Consider the following 25,569-nt stretch of genomic DNA (forward strand, 5'->3'; position numbering starts at 1 on the left):
CATTTCCTCAAATACCGTGTATGGTCTGAGGCGCAGGTCAGGTGTATTTAAATATCCTTTAAACAGTACTCCCCCGCCCCAAAAACTGACCTTGAAGGAACAAGTGAAACTCATCCTGCTTTTCATGTTTGCTAGGTTGGCCCGTTACACCCCTTCCCCCGCACCTACCAAGACAGGCAGCTGTCGGCCACCCTCCGGGGTCCTGATTTTGAAAAGAGGAGTGGACCAATCAGATGTGGAGCGCTGTTTGGCGCTGCAGTTTGAGCCTGGGCTGAAACTGCGGGTGTGACGACCGCGGTGGCTCCGGGTGTTTGCGGAGGAGGTGGGGGCGGAAGCATGAGGCTAACGGCTTGGCTTCCGTGAGCGCACCGGGATGTGCAGGCCGGGAGCTAGAGGCAGGCTGATGGGGGAGGGGACGAGCAGCCTGTGAGACGGGGTGACTGCGGCGACCAGCCCGGGCGGGCACCGGGACTGGAAGAGTTGCCCGAGCAGCCGGCTGGTCCGGCGGCCAGGCTGGGGCGGGGGCGAGCGCCCAGTTGAGCCTGCTGGGGCTGGAGGAGCGAGAAGGGTCCTCTTCACATTTCAGAGCGAACCAGACGGGGACAGTAAGGTTTGGAGGAAGGGGGATCGTTGGAAGCAGCCGGAAGTGGTGAGAATCTGGCAATAGGCGAGAAACGGAAAGAATCAAAAAGAAGCGAAGTCTATGTGAGTAGCTGAAAGGATTGGATGACCAGAAAGAAGGTCGGTGTAAGTGAAGGAAGAGTGAGGTGTGGCTGGATCAAAGGGCTAAGAGAAGAGGGTCTGTGTAAGTGGATGTAAGTGAGGATCAAGGAAAAGCCGTGGAAGTGGCCGGGGTTCGGGGCCGCAGGAGTGCCAGACGGGGCCGGAAGGCAGCGGAGCGGAGTTCAGATTTGAGAGCGTTTGGAAATTGGAAGACTTGGTGGCGAACGAGGGTCGGGACCTGCGTCCTGCCTCAGAGAGCAATCGACGTGTCCGGAATGTGGGATCAGAGGCTGGTGAGGTTGGCCCTGTTGCAGCATCTGCGGGCCTTCTATGGTATTAAGGTGAAGGGTGTCCGTGGGCAGTGCGATCGCAGGAGACACGAAACAGCAGCCACGGAAATAGGGGTAAGTTCTGTGAAAAGGGATTTAGGTTTAGAAGAAAGGGCACCCCCTTTATCATCGCTTATTACCAGATCGTGCTAAAATGTTCAGTCTATCACAAAGAATGGTTAGGTGTGTAATTCAGTTCAGATGGTTGATTGCTGATATTTAAAAAGGGACCTTCTTGGTAGTGGTTTTTTTTTTTCCCCCCTAAGGATTTTTGATCCTTGAGAGAAAGTTGCAGGATTTTCCAACTTCAGCACTATTGACATTTTGGATTAGATAATTTTTGTTAGGGCAAGAGGAAATGCTGTTCTGTGAATTGGGATGTTGAGCGGGATGTCTGTCTTTTACCCACTAGATGCTGGTAGCATCTCTCGGTTGTGACAATTAAAAATGTCTCCAGATATTGCCAGCTTACTGTATTTGAAACAGGTAGTACGTTGGGAGGGACAAAAACTCTACCCCTCCACCCTTGTTTTAGAGTAGGGTTGTAGAGGGACAAGGGAGACCAATGCATTTTCTAGAAGAATCTGTAGATGAAGAAGTATGACAGAACATTAGAAATAGGCTTCAAATGATAACTGCATATTCACCAATTTGAGAAATAAGTTTGCTGCTTGGCCATGTCATATTTTTGAGACAGCAATTTTTTTTTATTTGAGTAAATTGAGAAGCCAGAGTGGAATAATTGAAAAGTTGTTGATGTTTTGGTGGTTGAGGTAAAGGGATTTTGAATGAGATTTTAATAACTCTGCCACATCATCAAGAATTCCATTGTGAAAAATAAGCTGAATGTAAAGCATTTTATTTTAAATTTATGTGCCTAATTTATATGGCACTTCCTAGTACTTGGAGACAAGCTAATAAAAATATACATTGCTCTTAATAGTTTATGGTTTCTTTTAAAAAGTGCTTGGAGAAGAAAACCACTAACAAAACTAATATGTGTACCTCTTAGTCGCTGATAAACTTTGGAGAAGTTATTTTTGTTGGTAGCAAACTAATGGCAATACATGTACTTATATTTAAAAAGCTACAGTGATTTCTGATTGTAAAACTGGCTTTCCAAGATCTCAAATGTAGCTGATTTTGTAAGTATATGGAAGAGTTTGTATATGGACTTTTTTTCACCCCTTCACCCCTTTTCTTTCTTTCTTTCTTTCTTTTTTTTTTTTTTTTTTTTTTTTTTTTTTTTTTGAGACGGAGTCTCACTCTGTCGCCCAGGCTGGAGTGCAGTGGCCGGATCTCAGCTCACTGCAAGCTCCGCCTCCCGGGTTCACGCCATTCTCCTGCCTCAGCTTCCGGAGTAGCTGGGACTACAGGCGCCCGCCACCACACCCGGCTAATTTTTTGCATTTTTAGTAGAGACGGGCTTTCACAGTGTTAGCCAGGATGGTGTTGATCTCCTGACCTCGTGATCCCCCCGCCTCGGCCTCCCAAAGTGCTGGGATACAGGCGTGAGCCACCGCGCCCGGCCTGAGCCACTGCGCCCGGCCTTTTCACTCCTTAACAAGAAAAACTGATGCCTGCTTTCAGAGTCAGATAGACCTGAGTTTGAGTCCTGTTCCACCCCTACTACATCTGTAAACTTGGGCTGCTTGTTTGATTTCCCTAAGCTTCAGTTTTCGATCTATAAAGTGGGAACAGTAGTATTTCTCCTTGAATTGTTTAGGGATTTTTAAAAAGTGAAGCTCTTTATGTAGGCCTAGCACAGTGCATGTCACAGGCCACTTCTTCATCTAATGATAGTTGTCATATCAGTGGTCTGCCTCCTAATTGGTAATCATGCCATATAAATTCAGCTAGAAACACTTACAAGAATATTTTAATGAAGCAATATAGAAGATCATTGTGTTATGAGATCTAATGGGATAGGTATTTTGTTTGAAAACAATTTCTTTAGCCCACTGTGTTTGTTAGCTAATTGTAGTTTTTGAGCTTTTTTTTTTTTTTTTTTGAGACGGAGTCTCGCTCTGTTGCCCAGGCTGGAGTGCAGTGGCCGGATCTCAGCTCACTGCAAGCTCCACCTCCCGGGTTCACGCCATTCTCCTGCCTCAGCCTCCCGAGTAGCTGGGACTACAGGCGCCCACCACCTCGCCCGGCTAGTTTTCTGTATTTTTTAGTAGAGATGGGGTTTCACTGTGTCAGCCAGGATGGTCTTGATCTCCTGACCTCGTGATCCGCCCGTCTCGGCCTCCCAAAGTGCTGGGATTACAGGCTTGAGCCACCGCGCCCGGCCTGTTTTTGAGCTTTTAAAGAAAAGTACTATAAATCTTTTTTAAAATGATACTATAGGTGAGATTCTAATACATAAAGTTTTAAAAACATTTTATGAGATTAAATTATAGTTGTTACTTGTGAAGCCAGTTATTCTAAATAGTAAGACTTAAGGAAGAAAACACGCTGAATTCTAGTTACATATAACAGAAGTAGACTTACCAGCTTAAGTATCTGGTTTATTTTTACATTTGGTTTGGTTGCACAGTATCAAGAAAATTCTGATTTACCCAATAAAGGGGTCCCCATACTAACATTTTTTAAATAGCTTAGCTTAAAATGATGATCATAGTATTAACAAATATGTTTTGAGTGCTTATTCTGTGTCAGATACTTGATACAAGTGTTTTGTATATTTTAATTTATTTAATTCTTCCTACACCTCTATGACTTAGGATCTGTGCGAGGATACGAGGAACAGAAACGTTAATTTGATCCAGGTCACTCAGCTGATAAGTTCAAGAGTCAAGATTTAAAACCTGGCATTTTTGCGGGCGCGGTGGCTCATGCCTGTAATCCCAGCATTTTAGGGGGCTGAGGCGGGTGGATCACAAGGTCAGGAGATCGAGACCATCCTGGCTAACACGGTGAAACCCCGTCTTTACTAAAAATAGAAAAAATTAGGCGGGCGTGGTGGCGGGCGCCTGTAGTCCCAGCTACTCCGGAGGCTGAGGTAGGAGAATGGGTGAACCCGGGAGGCGGAGCTTGCAGAGAGCTGAGATTGGGCCACTGGACTCCTGCCTGGGCAACAGAGCAAGACTTCTTCTCCAAAAAAAAAAAAAAAAAAAAAAACCTGGCTTTTCTGCCTTTAGGAGCCTACTCTCTTAAGCACTCACTATACCATACTGTCTTTTCAGCTTAAAACGTTTGTAAATTAATTGGAGCCAGGCGCTTGAAAAGGAATTAGTAAAATTTTGTTACTGTGTTGTGTCATTAACAATGCTGAGTGATTTTTATTGTAAATATAAAGTTAAATTTAATGCTCTTAAAACATGACTGCTGCTTGCTTGATAACTTGTGATATCGAAAAAAAAGTACTTCAGCAGCATTCACAGAGTAGATGCATGTAAACTAAATTAACATGTGAGATTATATACCCACTTAATTTTGAATAACCAGACATTTACAGGCTTGAATTTACCTTTCAGTGCTATGGAAAGCAACACATTTTTAAGAAGTTCGAATGTGCGCACAAAGATAGCGGCAGATTCTTTATTCTTCAGTGTGCAAAAACATTCAAGTTAACACAGCTTTACTCTGGGGATCTTCAATGTATTAAAATTTGAATGTGAGGTTTTAAAAATGGGTTTCCAGCTAGTTGAATGAAGTTTGACTTAAATATTTGCACACCCCTGCCTTGCTTACCTCAGGGCATGGTTTGAAAAGCACTCTTCTATAGAAGGTGGAAAATGGTTTAGGTATAAAAATAACCTCTTCTGATATAATTTTAGGAAGACTCAATGACAGGAATTACTGTTTTGCTTTTCAGTTAACTTAGTCTTTTGTGTGTTTATAAGGTGAAGCAAAAGAAAGTATATAGTCAGTATTTGTAATGTCATTAAAGGAACCTATAGTATTTTTGGGGTAAATGTTAGTGTTTTGGACCAAATTCTGTTTTAAGAATTTACTAAGCACTAACCCAATTGATTTTTTATGATCAGATTGGAAACTTGAGTTTACTAGATTATTTGAGGGGAATGACATTATCTTGGCCATCTTTGTACTCCCAGCACTTAGCATCCTGTCTAATATAGTAATTATTTGTTATCGAATGCACTTGAAATGATTGTTTTTTCCTTGATTGACAGTTTATCATTTATTTCTGATTTTTTTTAAATTTTCCGAGGTCTTTAATTTGCCTAAAGTTTAAGAAAACTGATATTATGCCTAATATTTGTGTTAGAGTAACTGAATTTGTCATTTTAGGGTAAAATATTTGGAGTACCCTTTAATGCACTGCCCCATTCTGCTGTACCAGAATATGGACACATTCCAAGGTAAGCAGAGTTTGAAATAAAGAAGGCCAGGCACAGTGGCACATGCCTGTAACCCCCGCATTTTGAGAGGCCCAGGTGGGCGGATCACTTGAGTCCAGGAGCTCAAGACCAGCCTGGGCAACATGGTGAGACCTTGTTGCAAAAGATTCAAAGATTAGCTGGGTGGAGCACACCTGTAGTCCTAGCTACTCAGGGGGCTGAGGTGGGAGGATTGCTTGAGCCTAGGAGGTGGAGGCTGCAGTGAGCCTTCTAGCCAGGGAAATGAAGAAGAGAGTAAACATTTCAAACTGGTTTTAGAGAGTTTAAAAGAAATAGTTGATTAAAACATGCTTGTTTCAAACCAGCAAGTGTTAGAGTAAATGTTAGAAATCACAAAAAAAATTTGTTCTGTTAAAGTCACTTTTCAGTTCTACATGAATTCTTTTGCCACAATTCAGATTAAGTAATATACTGAATTACCAATTCAGTAATAATTTTGACTTTTTGTCTGTTTGTTTAAAAAATATTGGCCACGCATAGTAGCTCATGCCTATAATCCCAGCACTTTGAGGGCCGAGGCAGGAGGATCGCTTGAGCCCAGGATTTTGAGACCAGTCTGGGCAACAAAGCAAGATTCCATCTATAAAAAAATTTTAAAGAAAAATCAGCTGGGCAAGGTGGTGTGTACCTGTAGTCCCAGCTACTCCTGAAGCTGAGGCAGAGGATTGTTTGACCCTAGGAGTTTGAGGCTGCAGTGAGCTATGACCATTGCCACTGCACTCCAGCGTTGGCAACAGAGTGAGACCCTGTCTCTTGAAAAGAAATATTGGATAAAAGAATATTTAAGCTAAGATATTAGAGTATTTGTGAAAATGTATTATGTATCACTTAGCTTTTCTATGCCACTTACTATTTATAAATAATCTTTTTTTTTTTTTTTGAAACAGTTTCACTCTTGTCACCCAGGCTGGAGTGCAATGGCATGATCTTGGCTCACTGCAACCTCCACCTCCTGGGTTCAAGTGATTCGCCTGGCCTTAGCCTCCCGAGTAGCTGGGATTACAGGTGTCCACCACCACGCTTAGCTAATTTTTGTATTTTTAGTAGAGATGGGGTTTCACCATGTTGGCCAGGCTGGTCTCAAACTCCTGACATCAGGTGATCTACCCACCTCAGCCTCCCAAAGTGCTGGGATTACAGGTGTGCACCACTGTGCTGGCCTATTCTAACTGCATCAGAAATTACTAGGAAAGTTTATGTTTTAAGAATATAATTTAAAAATGCATATGATGAAACTTATCTCTTAATTCATTTCCCCTCCATCTAAAGTAGGGTTCCTTTTGGCTACTATAGACCAATAATCTAGGTTTTAATCAACATGTCATCCAAAAGCAATTATTGAACACCTTGTTGCCTTAGGACAGCTTCCCCCCATTCATCCTATAGGTGTAGATTCATAGTCTTCTTAGGTAACCGCTTAACCATTATGGTCTGTAATGACCTATGAAAGGCTTGATTTTCCTATAATAAGCACCTATAATGATTTTCAACAGGCTGGGCACAGGAGCTCGTGCCTGTTATCCCAGCACTTAGGGAATCCCAGGTGGTGGATTGCTTGAGCCCAGGAGTTCAAGACCAGCCTGGGCAACATGGTGAAACCTTGTCTCTACAAAAAATAGAAAAATTAGCTGGGCGTAGTGATGTGTGCCTATAGTCCCAGCTAGTCAGGAGGCTGAGGTGGGAGGATCACTTGTGCCCAGGAGGCAAAGGTTGCAGTGAGCAGTGATTGCATCACTCCAGCCTGGGTGACACAGCAAGACCCCGTCTCAAAATAAAAACTGAAAGAAAAAAATTTAAAAAAAATCAACAGATTTTCAGTGTCTGGAATTGCAAAGTCATATTCCCAGGAATAATGACTAAATCTTCATTGTAATTTCATTACCTACTTTTTATTTAATTAAAAGACTGTATTGTCAGTTACTGTCTGTAAATAAGGCTGACATTCAGCCACTGCACCAATACAACTGTCTCAGTTGTTTGTAGCTGATATTCATTCTAATTTGTGGGTGCCAGCTGTTCAGTATCTAGGTATCTAAAGCCAACATTGATTGAGATTATTGTTCAAAATAAAGAAATTGGGCACATTCCCCTTAATATGAAAAGGCTTATGAGGACTGGGAGAGGTCCTCCTTTTCTGAGGGATGATGTTGGGGTGAGGAAAAAAAGAACATCGCCCTGTTTTTGGGTAACGTAGGAGATGAGAAGGTCACCCATGGAGAGATAGTAGACAAAAGAGGAAGGCGTTGGACGGAGCCCTGGGTTGTTCCAGCATGTAGAGGTCTGGCATGAGAGGAATGAGAAAAGGAGTTTGAGAAGGAGCAGTCAGGGAGACAGCAGGAAAAGTAACAGAGTAGTGAAAAGGTATTTTTGAGATGGACAGGGAAGGGGTCAGGTGTGTCAGATGGTGATACATCAAGCAATATGAGAGCAACATACTGACCATGGATTTGGCAAGGCAGAGGCTGTTAGTGAGCTTGAAGACAGCTATTGCTTTGGAGTTATGAGGTATGAGAATGATTGGAGAGGGGTGAGTGGAGACTGAGATATGAAGAGGTAGAGGCAGTAAAAAAAGACATGTCTTATGTCCTGAAGGGAAACAGAAATGAAGTAGGATTGAGATAAAATTTAGTGTGCACATTGGAGTTGTTATGAGTGAAAAGATGGGCATTGGAAAAGAATTTGGGAAGCAAGTAGACAAGTAAAAGTAACATTTTATCTCAAAGACTACAGAGATTTGTGACTTTAGAGCTTCTGAAAGGTATGTAGTGCTTGGCCTGCTCATGTGTGTTAGCAGAGGAATAGGCTTTGATAAGATGTATATCTAGCCAACTGAAAAAACATCTCTTTCAGCTTTCTTGTCGATGCTTGCACATCTTTAGAAGAACATATTCATACTGAAGGGCTTTTTCGGAAATCAGGATCTGTGATTCGCCTAAAAGCGCTAAAGGTAAGCATATTGTTGAACTATAATTTTTCATTAGAACCATTTTCTGATTTGGTTTTTAAAACTGAAATATTTAGAACTATTAATATGAGTAGTTGACAGAAATTGAATTTGCATTTTTTTCATGGCAGAAGAATTTTTTTTCCCAAAAGAAATGGTATATTATTTCTATCGTGCTTTAAAAATTTAATAAATTTTAAATTCATGGTCCTTATTTCTATCAACTATTACGTAAAATGAAAAAATTTGTTAAATTGTATTGTTGTTAGCCTTCTAGAAGGAGTGACGTAGCTGAGTGTGGTGGCACATGCTCGTAGTCCCAGCTACTTGGGAGGCTGAGGCAGGAAGATTGCTTGAGCCTGGGAATTTGAAGCCAACCCAGGCCACAAAATCTGCACCACATTTCTATAAAAATAAAAATAAATTTAAAAATCATTAAAAATAAAGTAGTGACATATTTTAAAATAAGAGTTAAGAGAAATTTATTAAATAAAACTCTCTTATTAGAGTATAACAAAAGATACTTTATTTGCAATAAACTCTTAAGTTGCCAAAATACTCAAGATTATTATATGTATTTCAGAATAAACTGGATCGTGGTGAAGGTTGCCTATCTTCTGCACCTCCTTGTGATGTTGCAGGACTTCTTAAGCTATTTTTTAGGGAATTGCCAGAGCCCATTCTGCCAGCTGATTTGCATGAAGCACTTTTGAAAGCTCAACAGTTAGGCACAGAGGAAAAGAAGAAAGCTACACTGTTGCTCTCCTGTCTTCTGGCTGACCACACAGTTCATGTATTAAGATACTTCTTTAACTTCCTCAGGAATGTTTCTCTTAGGTAAGTGGTAATTAAAACTCTTGGCAAATAATAGTTGAATTTTTCAACTAACTAATGTTTAATGCTTGTAGATATGTTCCATTTTATTTGGAATGGAAATTTTTCTTTAAAAATTACATATTTCTTTACTATGAGGAGTATATACTCTGTGTAATTTAAGAAACAGCATACCAAATGATTTAATACTTCCTTATCTTAAAGTCATCATCATGAATGCCTTAATGGTTCATTGCTGTTTATAAAATTCATTGTCCACTGAAAGGCTTTGTTTAAATATTTCTGTTTTGCTTTTCAAAGTTTCCCTCTCCCTGCTCTCAGTGAGCCTACTTATTCTAGACGTACTTGCTGCCTTCTGGTACTTCCAGCTTTTTATGTATAGGCTTGAAAATCAGATAAAGATGTTCAATTTCTGTGGAAAAGCAAAGTATGAACTCTAAGATTAGCATAGTTTTTAGAATACATATTTAAATATAGAGCGGGTATATATTTCTGATTCTTTTTTGTGTTCAAGCCAATCATGTAGATGAAGGGTAACTATTTTCCCTTGTGTATGACGGATAGTAAGAGGTCTTCAAAATGTACTACATACGTGATTTTAACTCTTCTATGTTTTTACCTTGGACTCCATCTAATAAAGCCTTTATTCACTTAAGATCCAGTGAGAATAAGATGGATAGCAGCAATCTTGCAGTAATATTTGCACCAAATCTTCTTCAGACAAATGAAGGACATGAAAAGATGTTTTCTAACACAGAAAAAAAGCTACGATTACAGGCTGCAGTAGTACAGACTCTTATCGATGATGCATCAGATATTGGTAAGATGTAGTTGCATTATTAACAGAATTTGTTTAAATGAGGAAAATCTCTGTTTCTTCCAAAGGAGCTATGAAGGCAACTGTTAGAAAGTTGGTATATTACTGACTTCACGCCCACCCCACAGTACCGGCCCCTCCTGCAAAGAAAAAAAGAAAAGAAATTGGTATATTACTATCTCAACATTTTTGGGGAAGAGTGGAGGAAGGATAATAATTGTCTTATTTGTGAACATTTTCATTTAGGGCGTGTACCAGATTTTATCCTGGAAAAGATACCAGCTATGTTGGGTATTGATGGTCTCTGTGCTACTCCATCACTAGAAGGCTTTGAAGAAGGTGAATATGAAACTCCTGGTGAATATAAGAGAAAGAGAAGACAAAGTGTAGGAGGTAAGTGGCAGTCCCATTTTATGGAGGTAGAGTGATGTGCTTTAATCGAAAGTACATTTCACATAAAGAAGCATGAATTGTGGTATGTGCCTTTTGGATGCTTATAGCACAGCTGGAAAGATAGGACGTATGGATGTAAAAAGTTAAAGCGATAGTACAATCTAATGTTAAGTGCTAAATCTTCAGCATAAACGTAAAATGTGTTAAAAGGAGAAAAGTTCCCTGGGTTGTAACAATCAGGAACTTGTCAAAGAGGAGTCAAACTGAACCTTCTTGAATAATGGGTAGAATTTAGTGGGATTGGGTGGAGGATCAGAATACTTATATCCTATTCTGGAGGAGAAGGATGCTATGAAGAATGGTTTGTGTAGGGAAGAAGTAACCTAGGTCTAATGTAAATACAGCAGTATGACTTGAGTGAAGTGTTCAGCATAAGGATGAAGGATGGTATTATGGTAAACTTAATGCCAGGCTAAAGAATTAGAATATTAACCTGGGTGTTGGTGAATCATTGAAGATTTATGATGTGAGGCATGATATGATTAAAAATTTTTAGAAAACTACCTGATTTGAAGAATTGAGACTTGGAAGTAGGGAGAATAGTCAGCAATGTGTGTCAGTAATCCAGGCACCAGATTATTGTTTGAACTTGTTAGTGACATGGATTAGTTAGGAGTACAAACTAAATAATGAAGGAAATATTATCAAGGAAGAATCAGAAAGACCAAAAGTTTTATGATGGTGAAGTTGGTAATAAAACTTGCAATCTCCTTGATCAAGAAATCAGAGACCATTCTTCTTCCAATTACTTTAGGAAATTTCTTATCTTTTGAATATCAGAACCAAATGTTACTAACTATCCCATTCCCTTTCTCATCTTTTGGCTTGTTATTGCATACTTGTGTTTCTTCTTTACCTCCTTTGTAGATAGGATAATATTGATGACTTATGTATCATTTTCCTAGGGCTACTGTAGCAAAGTACTACAAACTAGGTGGCTTAAACCAACAGAAATTTGTCTCACGGTTCTGGAGGCTAGAAGTCTGAAATCAAGGTGTTGGCAGAATGCCTGAAACCTGCAGGGGAGAATCCTTTCTTGCCTCTTCCTGGCTCCTGGTAGTGGCTGTCAGTCCTCAGCATTCCTTGGCTTGCAGCTGCGTCACTCCAGTCCCTGCCTGTGTCATCCCGTGGTGTTGCTCTGTGTCAGAACTTCCATCTTGTAGGACACATTGGATTAGGGCCCACCTGAATGACCTCATTTTAGCTCGAGTACATCTGTAAAGACACTAATTCCAAGTATGGTCACCTTCATAGGTACTGGGGGTTAGGACTTAAACATAGGTTTTTTGGAGAACACAATGCAACCCATAAAACTTCCTATCCCAAATGGAGATATTTCTGAGATGCAGATCGTCTTGATCGCCCTCTTCCCAGTCCTGTAGGTGCAGTTATCACATCTAAATAGATAACCATCACATCTGTACCACCGTTATCTTGAAAATGTCAGTTCCGCTTTACTAACGGCCTGCTAGGCAGACCTCATCACATCTGCTTTTCATTGGTGTTTTAAGCTTAACATTTTGAAATGACCATCTTCATCCTCTTTAACCTGGTTCTGTGTGAATTCCATTTTCTTCTAACTGCACCACTATTCCCTAGATACTCAGGCTTTAACCATGGCTTCCACCTCGTCCTCTGACATCTATTATCAGACAGTTTTCATGTCGTATAAGATCCTATCTCTGTAATGTTTATTGCATCGTTACTGTAAGAATCTTCCTGGCCGGGTGTGGTGGCTCACACCTGTAATCCCAGCACTCTGGGAGGCCAAGGTGGGCAGATCACGAGGTCAGGAGATGGAGACCATCCTGGCTAACACGGTGAAACCCCGTCTCTACTAAGAATGTAAAAAATTAGCCGGGCGTGGTGGCGGGCGCCTGTGGTCCCAGCTACTCGGAAGGCTGAGGCAGGAGAATGGTATGAACCTGGGAGGCGGAGGTTGCAGTGAGCTGAGATCGTGCCACTGCACTCCAGCCTGGGCGACAGAGCGAGACTCCGTCTCAAAAAAATAAATTAATTAAAAATAAAAATAAAAAAAAGAATCTGGTCTTTATGCTTCCTCCTTGAATCTACCCTGTGTATTGCTATTAAGGCTCACTTTTTTTTTTTTTTTTTTTTTTTTTTGATGGGGTCTCTCTTTGTCACTCAGGCTGGAGTGCAGTGATGCTATCTTGGTTCACTGCAGCCTGCACCTCCTGGGTTCAAGTGATTTCTCTTGCCTCGGTCTCCCAAGTAGCTGGGATTACAAGTGCACACTACCCCACCTGGCTAATTTTTGTATATGTAGTAGAAACAGGGTTTCACCATGTTGGCCAGGCTGGTCTCTAACTCCTGACATCAAGTAATCTGCTTGCCTCGGCCTCCCAAAATGCTCGGATTACAGGTGTGAGCCACTGCACCTGGCCAAGGCTTACATTTTAAATGTATAACTCTACTCAAGTATCTCACACACATACCCTTCAGGAATTTTAATTGATAATAGTGATATTTATAGCTTGGCATTCAAGGTCTTTCATAGGGTTACTCTAGCATACCTGTCTACTATTTCCTGTCTTTGAGCAACTTTAGTCAAACTATGTTATTTATTGTTTTCCAGACACTTTTATTCATTTGCTTACATTATTTATTGATACAATGTTTTTACTTCCATCTCTACTGATCTTTTAAATATCTTTATTCATGCCTCCATTTCCATGGTTCTTTCCTCAGTTCAGACCTTCATCTTTTGCCTTAACATGTAATGATTTCTTCTTCCCTACCCTTACTGTACGTTATGTGTATTTGTATTACATTTCTTTCTGTATTATGTCTTTTTTTTCTTTTGTTTTTAGGGATATGGAAGTATAAGTGGGGAATGAATAAAAATATGTCCTTTAGTGTTTTTCCTATTTTGAAATAATTCCTCTTAAATAACTTAAAATTTATAAGCTGATGTAAAGTTACATGTTGAACAAAGACCGCAAATGTTAATACGAATTATTGGTGCAAGACAAGTAAATATTAAGTTGTAATTGCTTATGCCTTGCATTTCAGATTTTGTTAGTGGAGCACTAAATAAATTTAAATCTAACAGAACACCTTCTATTACACCTCAACAAGAAAGAATTGGTAGGTATTTATTATATGCATTTATTTTAATTAAAATTTGTATAGTATTCTATAAAATATAATTACAATAATAATTATCTAACTTATATTAGTTAATCAAATTTAATCAAATCAAATATTATTTTTAATAGACATACTGTACTATATATACTATGTTGTGACATTGCTAATTACATAGGCTATAATGAACCCAGCATTGTAGGCAAAAATTTTTTTAGTCTGTTATGTCTTTAATCTTCTTAATCATGCTTTTCTGTTTGTAATTTAGATGCTATTGAGCATGTGAAAATAGTTCAACCTCATTTTTATCTTAGGACTAGAAGTTCATTATTGTGTATTTCAACTTTTTATCCTAATTTGCTGTGGCTGCAATTATTCAGCCAGTAAGAGGCAACATGATCTTTTGTTTTCTAGAGTGAAGAAATGAACTGGTTAATACTCAACTATGATGAAAAGCAAAAATAATATTTAGATTAGTTTTTGTTTCAACTCCTTGATTGTAATTTCTTCCTTAAATTAATATTTTTTAATATATATCATATGCATCTTTTAGTCTAGTAGATTTAAGTAACTGCTCTCTCTTAAGAGTCCTGCCTCTGCGACTTCCTTATTTTCATTTAAGGAATTGCAGAGTGTTTTAGTTAACATCTGTTTAACTGATAATGTAAATATATCCTCATTTTTTGTTTAGCTTTAAGTAATAGCTTTATAAGAAGAAATTATGTAAAGCTTTTGTATGTTGTCAACTCTGCAGTAGAAACAACAAGTTGGTTTTGTTTTGATATTTTTTCAGCCCAGCTGTCTGTATCACCAGTGATTCTTACACCAAATGCTAAACGTAAATTGCCAGTAGATTCTTCTCATGGTTTCTCAAGTAAGAAAAGGAAGGCCATCAAGCATAATTTTAACTTTGAGCTGTTGCCAAGTAACCTCTTCAATAGCAGTTCTACACCAGTATCAGGTAGCAAATAGAATTTATATAAATGAATTGTAAACATTAAAATGGGTGCCCTAGCTGGGCGAGGTGGCGGGCGCCTGTAGTCCCAGCTACTCGGGAGGCTGAGGCAGGAGAATGGCATAAACCCGGGAAGCGGAGCTTGCAGTGAGCTGAGATCCAGCCACTGCACTCCAGCCTGGGCGACAGAGCGAGACTCCGTCTCAAAAAAAATAAAATAAAATAAAATGGGTGCCTATTCCAGGCACAGTGCAATTTCATATGAATAGTACCACCCTAAGGAACTACAACTTTATTCTGTGTTTTATCAAATTTATGAATTTTTATAAAACCCCCTGCCTTTTACAATAGACACTGTTTCAATATAGTGTGTGTGTGTATCTGTGTGTGTTATGACTACATCTGTTGAAAGTTATGATAACCCAGAGTAGTAGTTTGGGCTTCTGGTGATAGCATTGGTGCTTAGGTTTTATGTGATTAGACATCCTGAATCCTGCTATAGGTACTTCTGGGTCTATAGCTGTGGCTTTATTGCTGTCATTTGTTGAATTGAGGTTGCCAGATGTTTGATCATCTCTGATTCCCAAGTGGGAGTGTTACTATTGTAGGTTATGGTTTGAAAATGAGGGTATTTTTAAAGTTTTAGACTCAAGTACCTTTTGTAAAAGCTTTAGAACTTTGTTGACACTGTTCCTTGTGCCATGGCTTCCAGATCCCTTACCAGCCCAGCCATTTTCTTCCAAATTAACAACAAGTTCTAATGTGGCCAACCAGAGCCTTCAGAGAATAATAGAATATGATCACGCGAATCCGAAGATTAGTCTGGGTCTTAGATTGAATTGGCTCTTTTAGCATATACAGAATTCAAGTTGGCTTATATTAACCTTATGATCAACCAAAAATGAAATGAAACTCTAAACCCAGGGTCCTCCATCTCATTTATTTTACATTTAGTCAAAATGTGAGTGATCTCTGATTATTTTAGATTTTTATTTTGTTGGTTTCAGACAATGTTAAGTTTCATTTTTAATTCATTGTCTGAGTTATATGAGTTCTTCCCCAAAGCCTCTCTTTTTTCTGGTGTCCAAAAGGGTTCTTATTTGTTTTTATTGAGAAGTTGAACGGAATAGCAACTTGAGGTTTTCCAGAAGAAACCACTTCACAGGTTCTCTAGGGCTCACTGAAATGTGACGACAGTAACTCTGAAGCTCATGCCTATGGCTTTTGCAATGTTCACAGGTTGGAGAGACTTAAACTGTTTTAAGCCACATAGTTCAGTTTTTTTTTTTTTTTTTTTTTAATATTTAAGAGGCTTTGCAGTTTGGAGGACTTTTTCCAAATGGCAAATGGGAATTGTAGTTCTACCTGCCTTTGCTTATTAGCATTGCATCTTCCCCAAGATGAACATATGGATTCCTTCTTCTCCTCCTCCAAGCTCCCAAAACAGAGGTTAAACAATCCGTGCTATTTTCAGTTTGAGCTTGCCTAATCAGTGAATTTTCTTTATAAAAAAATTTAAAAATTCAACAACAGTAATTCTATTATTTTTACACCATTTTTCTTTGACCCTACTTTCTCAGCTACAATTCAACAAATTCCATATGCAAAATTGAAAATAGATTGATTTCTATGTTTAGATTGTAACAAATATGATGCTTTTTAAAATATATAAAGGCAACATTAATCTGTAGTCCATAGAGTATCTATTCATAATTTTCTTCTTTTTTTTTTTTTTTTTTGAGACAGAGTTTTGCTCTTGTTGCCCAGGCTAGAGTGCAATGGCACGATCTCAGCTCATTGCAGCCACCACCTCCCAGGTTCAAGCAATTCTCCAGCCTCAGCCTCCTAAGTAGCTGGGATTATAGGTGCCCGCCACCACACCTGGCTGATTTTCTTTTGTATTTTTAGTAGAGACAGGGTTCTACCACATAAGGCCAGGCTGGTCTTGAACTCCTGACATCAGCTGATCCACCTGCCTTGGTCTTCCAAAGTGCTGGGATTACAGGTGTGAGCCACCACGCCTGGCCATAATTTTCTTATATATGTGATAAATTTGCATTGTTCCATATATTCTGACTGTATCTCCTGCGACCATTGACACATTTTTTATTTTTATTTTTTGAGACGGAGTCTCGCTCTGTCTCCCAGACTGGAGTACAGTGGCATGATCTTGGCTCACTACAACGTCCACCTCCCACGTTCAAGCAATTCTTGTGCCTCAGCCTCCCGAGTAGTTGGGATTACAGGCATGCACCACCACGCCGAGCTAATTTTTGTATTTTTAGTAGACAGGATTTCACCGTGTTGGCCAGGCTAGTTTGAACTCCTGGCCTCAAGCAATCCGCCCACCTCAGCCTCCCAAAATACTGGGATTACAGAAGTGGAGCCACTGTGCCTGGCTGGACACATTTTTAAAGTGACTAGACTGCAGCCCTAGAATAAAGCTACTTATGTCACTTTAGATGTATAATAATGGCTTCCAAAATTTTCTTTCGCTAAATGTACCCAAAAGTTACTATGATGGTCATATTTTTTCTGTTTTCATAATTGAAAAAATGTGAATGTGTCTGTTTGGGGAACTTTGTGAATTCTTTATTAATAACTCAGATGAATTGAGAGGGTTCATGTTTGTTGAATGTGTCCTGGGTACGATTCAAACATAAGTCAAGTGTATATGGAGCCTTTGTTCATAACTATTTTACTTCTTTCATAATTGTTTACTGTAGTTGATTTCATAATATAAATGGTGTTAAATAATTAAATCGAGCTTCTGTTGTACCAATAATTATTTGAATGGAACACAGCAGCAGCCAAGTGATTAGACATGTTATAGAATAATTAGTTTTTGTTTACTTGCCAAAAATATTGAACAAATTACATTCTGGAGTCAGGTGGGTAGCAGTTGGCCAGCAGGTATATCTCAAATATTCAGAATCCAACTTGTTTGCCAATAGCTTATTTTTTATAATACCATTAATTAGTATTATGTACTACTTACTATTTTATATAGATAACAGTAATATTCATCATAGAAGTCCATTTTCAGAGCCTAAAGCCATTTAGTAAGTGATGGAGCAAACTCAAGCCTGTCTCCAAATCTTGTTTTTTTCCAGTCTGCAATGGTGCCTATCCCTGCCTTGTATTATTAAAAGATTTTAAAGAAAAGTTCTAATATAAAAGTAATGCTTAATCTGACCTTTAATTGGCAAGTCAAAAGTAAGAAATGAATGCTTTTTCTTAGCTGAGTTGGGTTATTTGACACTTGAAGTTTCTAACTAGAAATTAAGTGATTTCAGTTGTTGCTTGGTATAGAAATTAAGGCTTTGAATCTAATTGCAGCTATTACTATTTTATACTTTAAAAGGAAAATAGGTATGCGTGGTATATTACATGTGGTTATTTTCGTAGTTCACATCGATACAAACTCAGAAGGGTCATCTCAGAGTTCACTCTCTCCTGTACCCAGTGGTGGAAACCATTTGATCACTGCAGGTGCGCCAAGGCGAAGTAAAAGAATTGCAGGCAAAAAAGTTTGCAGGTACTTTATCCAGGACATTTTGTTTTCATCAGATAAATATTTGGTATACACATAGTTAATAAAATGTTTTATCTTTCTGTCAAGCATCATATTTGAATCATAATTTTTAAAAATCTCTTCCGGCTTTATAGTCTTATTAATCAATTGCCTTTTCAATACCCACCAGAGAAAAATTACTAATTTGAGTCCACTGTGCTTGCTTAAAATCCTATTTTATATTGATGGTGTAAGTTTAAAATTTCTTGTTAGAGGCTGGGCACGGTGGCTTATGCCTGTAATCCTAGCACTTTGGGAGGCCAAGGTGGGTGGAACACTTGAGCTCAGGAGTTCAAGACCAGCCTGGGCAATGTGGCAAAACCTCATCTCTATAAAAAGTACAAAAAGTAGCCAGGCATGGTACCACACACCTGTAGTCCCAGCTACCTGGGAGGCTGAGGTGAGAGGATCATCTGAGTCCAGGGATGTCGAGGCTACAGTGAGCTGTGATTATACCATTATACTCCAGCCTGGGCCACAGCGTCATACCCTGTCTCAAAAAAAACAAACAAAAAAATTGCTGTTAGGTTAAAAAGCTAGCCTATTCTAACAATTCTGATTTATAACTGACTAAATAACTTTTAAGATTAAGAGATTATTTTTATATGCAAATATAATGTGTTCATATATGGTATCTTAAAGTTGAACTGTTTTTAAAGAATTATTAATCCACCCAATTATTATCAATATGATTTGCTGTGGACTTTATTTCAAATTTTATATTTCAGGTATTTCTCTGGTGTTTATACTATAAACTGACATTTTTAATTCCACTTCTAGAGTAGAATCAGGAAAAGCCGGCTGCTTTTCTCCTAAACTCAGCCATAAAGAAAAGGTTCGAAGATCTCTTCGTTTGAAATTCAATCTAGGGAAAAATGGCAGAGATGTAGTAAGTTTCTTACCATTTTATTAATCTTTATATTAGCATAATGCTATAAACTTGATACTAAAAAACACTCATAACCCTGCCTTCCCTCCAGTGACTGTCACATTCTGTTCTTTTTATACAAAACTCTTACACTTGAGTTGATATCAAATTTCCTTGCATTGGAATACCCAAAGCTTAGTCCTTGGACTTCTCTTCTCTCCACTCACTCAAGGCGATTATCAGTTTTAAACGTTATATACAGGTTGAGTAGCTTGAGACCAGAAGTATTTCAGATTCCCCATTTTTGGGGTGAATTTTGGAATATTTACATGATTTTTGCCAGTTCAACATCCCTAATCTGAAAATCTGGAATGCTCCAGTGAGCATTTTCTTTGAGCATCATGTCAAATGCTTAAAAGCTTTGGATTTTGGAGCATCCAGAATTTTGGCTTTTCAGATTTGGAATGCCCAACCTGTATTTACTTAAAACTTCCAAGTTTATGTTCTCTAATCCCAAATGCTCTTCTGAATGACTTGACTGTTTCTTAACATCAGCTTTTTTGACTCTCCTACTTGGCTATCTAATCCAATAGGCATTTCAAATGTAACCTGTCCCAAGCAGATGCATTTCTTTGCTGCTGCTATCCCCTGCACCAAACAACACTTTTACCTGTGGTTTTCCCTATCTCAGTTATGGCAAATCGTTCTTCCAGTCACTTAAGCCAAAAACCATGGTCACATCCTTGATTCCTCACTTTCTCCGACACACCATGTCTAAACCATTAGAGAATATTGTCTAACTTCTGCTTTTAGAGTATGTCCAAACTGACCAGTTCTCACTATCACTACTTTTCCCACTTTCTCTAAGTTCCGTCATCTTTCTGCTGGATTACTCTAATAAATTCCTGTTAATAGTTCTACCTTCTCCTACCCTTGCTGCAGTTCTGTAGCTGAAATTGTTCTTTTAAAATCTGTTAGGTTATGTAGTCTCTGCTCAGAACTCTCCAGTGACTCCTCATTTCACTCTGAATAAAAGCCACAGTTCTCACGTTGACCCGCAATGCCTCACGTGGTCTGTTCTAAGGCTGCATTTCTGAGCTCTTCTCCAGTCCCCTTTGCTCACGCTGCTCCAGTCTGAGACTGCACTGGCATTCTGCTCTTACTGTAATGTTCTTCCCCCTGAAATCTTCCTGGCTCTCGCCTTTGTTTTGTTTTACTCCCAAATCATCTTCTCATCACCCTATTTTAAACTAAACCTCCATTCTTCACCACTCCATATCCTTTTTACCCTGTTTTACTTTTCTCCATAGCACTTTTCACCTTGTGTATTGTATTTATGCAATATAATTTACTGTTTATCTTATTTAAGTCTAAATTTCCCCATCTAAATAGAGTGTAAATTACATAAGGATAAGATTTTGGTCTAGGTACCCCACTGCCCCAACTATTTATGAACAGGCCCTAGCACAGAGTCAGAACACACACAAAAATTATTTTAATTAATATGTCAAACTGTCTTAAAAGTAGATCATAAAATACCAACTAATAGCAAAATCAAATGATCACAGTTTTCATTAGCAGGCAAGAATATTTGTCATTGTTAAGAATTGTTTCTCAATTATATATCCCTTTTTAAATTAGCTAAAGATTTTGATAACTACAAAAAAATTATTCTGTCTTTATATTTTCAGTTAACTAGGCTTATTTCTTAACTAAAACTTTTTTTTTTCCGTACAGAATGGATGTTCTGGTGTCAGTAGATATGAAAGTGTTGGTCAGCGACTTGCAAATCAACAAAGTTTAAAAAATCGAATTGAATCTGTAAAAACAGGTTTGCTTTTTAGCCCAGATGTTGATGAAAAGTTACCAAAGAAAGGTACATTTACATACTACTGTTAAGAGTTTTACCTAAAAATCCTGCTTTAGTTGCTTCTTTAATGATAAAATATATTAATTAATTTACTGTTCTAGAGATTAGAAGTTCATGTTTGAATAGTGAAAATATTAGAATTGGCAATGTATTTTTATATCAACAATTGGGAAATGCTTATACATTTAAATATGAAAATGTTTGACATTCTTATGTTAAAAATTATTTCTTATAACACAAATACTTTATTAGAATTAAATGCTTAGTGACTTATTTGCCATGTGCTTGGATATTATTTCAAAACAAGGTTAAATATAAAGGATTAAGCACTAAACTGCTTTATTTTAGGTTCACAAAAGATCAGTAAGTCTGAGGAAAACTTACTAACTCCAGAGCGACTAGTTGGAACAAATTACCGGATGTCTTGGACAGGACCTAATAATTCAAGTTTTCAAGAAGTAGATACAAATGAAGCTTCTTCAATGGTGGAAAATCTTGAGGTAGAAAACTCTTTGGAGCCTGATGTTATGGTTGAAAAGTCACCTGCTACTTCATGTGAACTCATCCCTTCCAATTTAAACAGTAAGCATAATAGCAACATAACAAGTAGCCCTCTTAGTGGGGATGAAAATAACGTGACCAAAGAGACTTTGGTGAAAGTTCAAAAAGCATTTTCTGAATCTGGAAGTAATCTTCATGCATTGTTGAATGACAGGCAGTCATCAGTACCTAATGTGGGGAAAGTAAAATTAACTGAACCATCTTATTTAGAAGATAGCCCAGAGGAAAATCTGTTTGAAACTAATGATTTGACTGTAGTAGAATCAAAGGAGAAATATGAACACCACACTGGTAAAGGTGAAAAATGTTTTTCAGAGAGGGACTTTTCACCCCTTAAAACTCAAACATTTGATAGAGAAGCAACTATAAAATGTTATTCAACTCAGATGAAGATGGAACATGAAAAAGACATTCATTCAAATATGCCAAAAGATTATTTAAGCAAGGAAGAATTCCCCAGTGATGAACAAATAAAGAAACAGCAGTCCCCAAAGGTTAAACTGAATAATAAATTAAAGGAGAATGAGAATATGATTGAAGGTAACTTACCAAAGTATGCAGCACATAGCAAGGACAAGACTAGAGCCTCTTTCTCACAGCAGAGTACATGTGTTTTAACAAACTTGTCAAAACCTAGGCCTATGAGAATTGCTAAACAGCAGTCATTGGAAACATGTGAGAAAACAGTTTCTGAAAGTTTACAAATGACAGAACATAGAAAGGTTTCTGATCACATACAGTGGTTTAACAAGCTTTCTTTAAATGAACCAAATAGAACAAAAGTCAAGTCACCTCTTAAGTTTCAGCGTACTCCTGTTCGTCAGTCTGTCAGAAGAATTAATTCTTTGTTGGAGTATAGCAGACAGCCTATAGGGCATAAGTTGGCGAGTCTTGGTGATACAGCTTCTCCTCTGGTGAAATCAGTGAGCTGTGACGGTGCTCTTTCCTCTTGTATGGAAAGTACATCAAACGATTCCTCTGTTTCATGTATCGAATCAGGTCCTAAAGAACGGAAGTCCATGTCATGTGAAGAGTCAAATATTGATGCGATTTCAAAGTCAAGCATGGAGTTACCTTCGAAATCTTTCTTAAAGATGAAGAAGCACCCAGATTCAGTGAATGCTTCTCTTGGGTCTACTACAGTTTGTAAACAGAAGATGTTATCTGATGGCCAAGTTAAGCTTCCCTTGGATGATCTGACTAATCATGATATATTAAAACCGGTTGTAAATAACAATATAGGCATTTCTTCTGGGATAAATAACAGGGTCCTTAGGAGACCATCGGAAAGAGAAAGGGCCTGGTACAAAGGTTCTCCAAAACATCCTATCGGAAAAACTCAATTACTACCAACAAGTAAACCTGTAGACTTGTAATTGGTAAATGTTATACTTGTCATTAATGTAAATAAAGTGAGCAGTTGATGGTATGACTTGCAGGATAATCTACCTGTTAGTTTGTAGCTCAGGATGATTATTAAGCAATAGATTTGCTCTGAAACATTTTTATTTCACTGTACAAGCAACTTGGATTTTTATTTGTACAAATTACTTGTTTTTCTTAATGATGGCAATTTTTAAACTTTAATTTTATTGTGATCTCTTAAAGCAGAAGTTAGACTTTACCTTTCTAAAGAAATTGTTGACTGGATTTATAAGAAGTTAATTTTTGAAAATTACATGATATTTTTGTGTGATAGGAAGAATGGAGCAAGTTGTGCCTATTTCCTCAAGTCAGATAAGGTTTCTAAAATAAATGAATTTCTAGCATGTAAAGGGTAGAGATAAACCCTGCAAATCTTATGTCTGGAATTATATTAATGTTTGTCCTTGCCAAAATTCCTAGAAATTAATTTCCTTCAATAGCATCCTAATATTCTATTTTTATTTGGGGCAGAGTAATTTCATTTATGTTGCCTGTAGGTATACCATGTGTTCACTTGAACAAAGAACAAATGGCTAAGATGGAGTAATGACTAAAGTATGTTCTCATATTATGATGCGGAAATAATTGATAACTTTTAAGCCATACTACCATTTTAAAGACAATTTGCACAAATACATTTGTATCTGTTTTGTCCAATATAGATTTGGCAATTATTTAAAGAGGGATAATCTTGAAAAAAATTAATCAAGGTGATTTCTTATATGTAGATGCTTGATTTTGGAATTTGAAATAGTAGATGTACCTCTTTAACCTTTTTTACTTGGATAAAAACCTATGATGATTTTGTCCTGTGTGTAAATGTTATTTATTTAGCATAGACATTAAAGATAACTCTCTGGAAAATGACTTGACTAAGGCTGTCATGAAATTCAAAGTGCCATTTAGAACATGCAACAAATTGTCAAGCAAATCTGTCTAAATTTATATTTTAAATTATTACAAATTACACATCTTTGAGGAAGGAGTATTATGAACAATAGAACATATTCTCTAGGTTGTAGAGGAAGGAATAAGCAGACAGAATCAACCACTAAAGATAGTTTTTCAGATCAGTTGTTAGAATGTCATGTTTAGATGTTGGAGCAGATTAGAGCAGCATTCATGCACTTGGAGCAACCAGACTTACAGCGTAAGTATGGACGAGGAATTTCAGATCATTGGATGTTTGCTTGGCTAGTTCTACTTTGTTTATTTGATATCAAATAGGTTTGTAGATGTTTATGGTATTTCTAATTGTAAATAGAGACAAAATATTCATATACTCAGATACATGTTGTCTGCTTTAAACAATTTTTAAATTTTAAAAATGCATTAATGTCTTTTTATATCCATCAAGGGAAGGATGAAATGTTGAATTTGAAGACTAATTCAGTAAGAAGTCCTAGGGGTTTAACTGTACATACTACCTGAACTGGCTTTTCTGAGAGATGAATCAGTAATGAAAAATGTCTGTTTAGAAAAAAAAAAACTGCCACATGTGACTACTTTTGTTAGCCGAAAGCTGCAATACAAAGTATTACAGGAATATGAAGGTGAATAGCTTGAAGATATGGGAACTAGAGAGTCAGAAAAGTTTTGTTTTAGACTTGATTTAATGTATTTTTATTTTTTCTTACACAAAATAGAGATAATGTTGCTAACTTCATGGGATATTTGAAGAAATGATATAAATACACTTTACAAAGTTAAAAGTGTCTGGACATGTGCAGTAACCGCATGGGTTCTTTTCTGTGTCTTAGTAATGTAAATAAAGATCTAATATTAATTTGGTTATCTAATAAGCAACAAACAACTTAATACATAGAACTTAATAGACTGTTCAACCACATTTTATAATATGATCACTAAGAACTTAATGTAGAATTTTAATAATCATGTTTTTTTAATTGTGGCAGAATTTAAACCTTAATTTTGTGATTTTTTTTTGTTTGTTTTGTTGAGTTTTTTGTTGAGACAGAGTCTCGTTGTGTTGCCCAGGGTGGAGTGCAGTGGCACAATCTCCGCTCACTGCAACCTCCCTCCCCCGGGTTCGAGCGATTCTTCTGCCTCCGCCTCCAGAGTAGTTGGGATTACAGGCACGCATCACCACACCCGGCTAATTTTTGTGTTTTTAGTAGAGACAGGGTTTCGCCACATTCGCCAGGCTGATCTCGAACTCCTGACCTCGTGATCCGCCTGCCTTGGCCTCCCAAAGTTCTGGGATTACAGGCCTGAGCCACCGCACCCGGCCTCTGTGATCTCTTAAATATATATGAAGTTTTATTTTTGAAATACCAAATTTCGGCCAGGCATGGTGGCTCACGCCTGTAATCCCAGCACTTTGGGAGGCCGAGGTGGGCGGATCACGAGGTCAGGAGATGCAGACCATCCTGGCTAACACGGTGAAACCCTGTTTCTACTAAAAATACAAAATAATTAGTCGGGCGTGGTGGCGGCGCCTGTAGTCCCAGCTACTCAGGAGGTTGAGGCAGGAGAATGGCGGAGAATGGTGAACCTGAAAGGCAGAGCTTGTGGTGTGCTGAGATCTGGCCACTGCACTCCAGCCTGGGCGACAGAGCGAGACTCCATCTCAAAAAAAAAAAAAAAAAAAAAAAAAAAGTCGGGCGAGGTGGCTGGCGCCTGTAGTCCCAACTACTTGGGAGGCGAGGCAGGAGAATGGCGTGAACCTGGAAGGCGGAGCTTGCAGTGAGCTGAGATCGTGCCACTGCACTCCGGCCTGG

At 38.2% G+C, this 25,569-nt stretch overlaps 1 protein-coding gene across 3 annotated transcripts; it reads left to right on the plus strand.

Annotated features, from left to right (window-relative positions):
- Positions 1–279: 279 nt before the first annotated feature.
- ARHGAP11A (Rho GTPase activating protein 11A) lies at positions 280–23,692 on the plus strand. 3 transcript variants are annotated; one of them, XM_073995409.1, is made up of 13 exons: positions 280–1,127; positions 5,310–5,380; positions 8,270–8,366; positions 8,947–9,200; positions 9,854–10,017; positions 10,261–10,407; positions 13,501–13,575; positions 14,369–14,536; positions 17,939–18,068; positions 18,885–18,993; positions 20,710–20,848; positions 21,191–21,424; positions 22,403–23,692. In XM_073995409.1, the coding sequence occupies exons 1-13, from the start codon at positions 999–1,001 to the stop codon at positions 22,777–22,779; spliced, it is 2,094 nt and encodes a 697-aa protein (XP_073851510.1). In that variant the 5' UTR covers positions 280–998; the 3' UTR covers positions 22,780–23,692. The 3 variants fall into 3 exon arrangements, with proteins under 3 accessions (XP_073851510.1, XP_073851511.1, XP_005559113.3); XM_073995410.1 differs by having other exon boundaries at positions 21,191–21,342; XM_005559056.5 differs by having other exon boundaries at positions 21,191–23,692.
- Positions 23,693–25,569: the final 1,877 nt, after the last annotated feature.

The sequence above is a fragment of the Macaca fascicularis genome, chromosome 7, assembly GCF_037993035.2.
Source record: "Macaca fascicularis isolate 582-1 chromosome 7, T2T-MFA8v1.1".
Lineage (NCBI taxonomy): Eukaryota > Metazoa > Chordata > Mammalia > Primates > Cercopithecidae > Macaca > Macaca fascicularis.